This window comes from Physeter macrocephalus, chromosome 4 (assembly GCF_002837175.3).
Source record: "Physeter macrocephalus isolate SW-GA chromosome 4, ASM283717v5, whole genome shotgun sequence".
Lineage (NCBI taxonomy): Eukaryota > Metazoa > Chordata > Mammalia > Artiodactyla > Physeteridae > Physeter > Physeter macrocephalus.
In genome coordinates this window covers 136,856,691-136,860,984 of record NC_041217.1, presented here as the reverse complement: position 1 = coordinate 136,860,984, position 4,294 = coordinate 136,856,691, and the positions used below count along the sequence as shown (strand labels likewise).

The 4,294-nt window shown below is 37.0% G+C and overlaps 1 protein-coding gene across 1 annotated transcript in view; it reads right to left on the bottom strand.

The window, feature by feature from the left end:
• The window catches only part of FYB2 (FYN binding protein 2), an 85,879-nt gene that overhangs the window by 27,462 nt on the left and 54,123 nt on the right, over positions 1–4,294 (bottom strand). Inside the window, 2 exon segments of the mRNA XM_055084597.1 lie at positions 3,203–3,243; positions 3,340–3,451. Coding sequence (XP_054940572.1) covers positions 3,203–3,243; positions 3,340–3,451 — 153 coding nt within the window.

Genomic DNA, 4,294 nt, shown 5'->3' with positions numbered 1-4,294 from the left:
TGTCACTGTTTGCAGATGACATGATACTATACATAGAGAATCCTAAAGACGCTACCAGAAAACTACTAGAGCGAATCAATGAATTTGTTAAAGTAGCAGGATACAAAATTAATGCACAGAAATCTCTTGCATTCCTATACACTAATGATGAAAAATCTGAAAGAGAAATTAAGGAAACACTCTCGTTAACCATTGCAACAAAAAGAATAAAATACCTAGGAATAAACCTACCTGAAGAGACAAAAGACCTGTATGCAGAAAACTATAAGACACCGATGAAAGAAATTAAAGATGATACAAACAGATGGAGAGATATACCATGTTCTTGGACTGGAAAAATCAACATTGTGAATATGACTATACTACCCAAAGCAAAATACAGATTCAGTGCAATCCCTATCAAACTACCAATGGCATGTTCCACAGAACTAGAACAAAAAATTTCACAATTTGTATGGAAACACAAAAGACCCCAAATAGCTGAAGCAATCTTGAGAAAGAAAAACGGAGCTGGAAGAATCAGGCTCCCTGACTTCAGACTATACTACAAAGCTATAGTAACCAAGACAGTATGGTACTGGCACAAAAACAGAAATATAGATCAATGGAACAGGATAGAAAGCCCAGAGATAAACTCACGCACATATGGTCACCTTACTTTCGATAAAGGAGGCAAGAATATACAATGGTGAAAAGAAAGCCTCTTCAATAAGTGGTGCTGGGAGAACTAGACAGCTACATATAAAAAAATGAAATTAGAACACTCCCTAACACCATACACAAAAATAAACTCAAAATGGATTAAAGACCCAAATGTAAGGCCAGACACTATCAAACTCTTAGAGGAAAACATAGGCAGAACACTCTATGACATAAATCACATCAAGATCCTCTTTGACCCACCTCCTAGAGAAATGGAAATAAAAACAAAAATAAACAAATAGGACCTAATGAAACGTAAAAGCTTCTGCACAGCAAAGAAAACCATAAACAAGACCAAAAGACAACCCTCAGAATGGGAGAAAATATTTGCAAATGAAGCAACTGACAAAGGATTAATCTCCAAAATTTACAAGCAGCTCATGCAGCTCAATATCAAAAAAACAACCCAATACAAAAATGGGCAGAAGACCTAAATAGACATTTCTCCAAAGAAGATATACAGATTGCCAACAAACACATGGAAGGATGCTCAACATCACGAATCATTAGAGAAATGCAAATCAAAAGTACAATGAGGTATCACCTCACTCCAGTCAGAATGGCCATCATCAAAAAATCTACAAACAATAAATGCTGGAGAGGGTGTGGAGAAAAGGGAACCTTTCTGCACTGCTGGTTGGAATGTAAATTGATACAACCACTATGGAGAACAGTAAGGAGGTTCCTCAGAAGTCTAAAATTAGAACTACCATACGACCCAGCAATCCCACTACTGGGCATATACCCTGAGAAAACCATAATTCAAAAAGAGGCATGTACCACAATGTTCTTTGAAGCTCTATTTACAATAGACAGGACATGGAAGCAACATAAGTGTCCATTAACAGATGAATGGATAAAGAAGATGTGGCACATATATACAATGGAATATTACTCAGCCATAAAAAGAAATGAAATTGAGTTATTTGTAGTGAGATGGAGGTACCTAGAGACTATCATACAGAGTAAAGTAAGTGAGAGAAAAACAAATACCGTATGCTAACACATATACATGGAATCTAAAAAAAAACATGGTTCTGAAGAACCTAGGGGTAGGACAGGAATAAAGACACAGACATAGAGAATGGGCTTGAAGACACAGGGAGTGGGAAGGGTAAGCTGGGATGAAGTGAGAGAGTGGCATGGACATATATACACTACCAAATGTAAAATAGATAGCTAGTGGGAAGCAGCTACATAGCACAGGGAGATCAGCTCAGTGCTTTGTGTCCACCTAGAGGGGTGGGATAGGGAGGGTGGGAGGGAGATGCAAGAGGGAGGAGGTATGGGGATATATGTATATGTATAGCTGATTCACTTTGTTATAAAGCAGAAACTAACACACCATTTTAAAGCAATTATACTCCTATAAAGATGGTAAAAAAAAAAAAAAAGATGACAAAAGCTGTTGGTGAGGATGTGGAGGAAAGGGAACCCTCTTACACTGTTGGTGGGAATGTAAATTGGTGCAACCACTATGGGAATCAGTATGGAGGTTCCTCAAATAATTAAAAATAGAACTGCCATATGATCCAGCAATTCCACTCCTGGCTGTCTTTCTGAAGAAAATGAAAACACTAAATCAAAAAAGATGCACTCTAATGTTCATATTAGCATTATTTACAATGGCCAAGATACAGTAGCGACCTCAGTGTCCATTAACAGATGAATGGATAAAGAAGATGTAGTGTATACACACACACACACACACACACACACACACACACACAGGAATACTACTCAGCCATAAAAAAGAATGAAATTTTGCCATTTGCAACAACATGGATGGACTTGGAGAGTGTTATGCTTAGTAAATAAGCCAGACATAGACAAAAACTGTATGTTTTCACTTACATGTGGAATCTAAAAAAGAAAAAAGAAAAGAAATATAAATGAATATAACAAAACAGACTCACAGATATAGAGAACCAATTGTTACCAGTGGGAAGAAGGGTGGAGGAAGTGGCAAGGTGGGGTATGGGCAAGATGTGGAAGGGGATTAAGAGATACAGACTACTAGCTATAAAATAAATAAGATACAAAGATATGATGTACAGCACAGGGACTATGACCAATGTTTTATAATAACTTTAAGTGGACTATAATCTATAAAAATATGAAATCACTATGTTGTACATCTGAAACTAATGTTGTAAATAAACTATACTTCAATATTTTAAAAAAGTATTGAGGATCCATACAAGTGTTTTAAGTAAAACACATTCCTATCTTCAGACTTGAATTGTGAAGAGATCAGGAAGAAAGCAATTTCACATCAAAGTTGATTTCTTGCCACAAAAGACCCATTACCAGCATCTTCACCTTCATGATTCTAAATGCATTTATTCACACATACCTTGAACCACTTCTATTAGCTTATCATCACCCCACCCAAATGGCATTACTAAAAATATGTAAGTAAAAGATACCTTACTACTAATCTGCCACAGAAACTCTTAGCAATTCCTATTGACAGTTTCAAATGTTTTCTTAAACTTACCTTTATCTGAGACAAATGAGTTAGAGAAATCTGACTTTGCTCTGTGGGAAGAAAAGATACAAAGACCATTGACCTGTTGTATTGTACTTTTAAAGTCTCATCACATTCACCTCGCTGAAGGGCTGGCACGTACGTACCCCTCTCTCCCAGGGTACTCAACATCATCATACGTCTCAGATATGGAATTTGGCTTAAAGGCTCCCTGGCCTGTGGTTTCTTTAGTCATCTCCAAGGCCTTCACATACCCCCCTGTAAGGAAAACAGAGAACACCCTGAGAACGTCTCATCAACTTCTCTCATGAATGCATTCACACAGGTCACCGGCAATGGAGACGATAATAGGAAAAGGCAGATTAAATATGGTAACACTGGATTATAACCTTGATATGTATGATCCTTTGGCAAACCACTTCACCTTGCTGAGCCTCAGTTATGATTCTCTCAAGTTGGGATAATGATAGTAACCCCTCTTGGAAGATTGTGGCAAGGCTTAATACATATTTATGAAACTTGCTAATTACCCAGTAATCCAGTGATTCCTCCCTCTTCTTGGATGTTTCTTCCTCTAATCCCTGACCTCAAATGTTGAAGTCTACCAAGATGCAGCCCTGGGGCTTCACTCCCTACATTTAGATGACTTTATCCACTTTGTGGCATTTTTTCTTAAGTAAAATTTCTTAGACAAGTTGATCGAGCACATGCCAACATTTATTATGCATTAGTGATGGATTCAACCAGATAGTGTGCCAGGTTAAAAAATGCCTAGGGATTGTTTGCACAAGTAGCTAGCCTGTTACATGCAGGAGCTGGTTTATTTCACAGAGCTATAAATTTGTCATAACCTTAAAACTGTCACCTTTTTATCAGTTGGCATAGGTTAATATTTACAGTATGGGTGACTCAGAACCATTTGCAGACATGAACTATTAATCAGAAATAAGAAATATATCTGAGAAATAACAATAAGCACATTGACTTTTACCTATTTTTTTTTACATATTTATTGGAGTATAATTGCTTTGCATTGGTGTGTTAGTTTCCACTGTATAACAAAGTGAATCAGCTATACATATACATATATCCCCATATCTC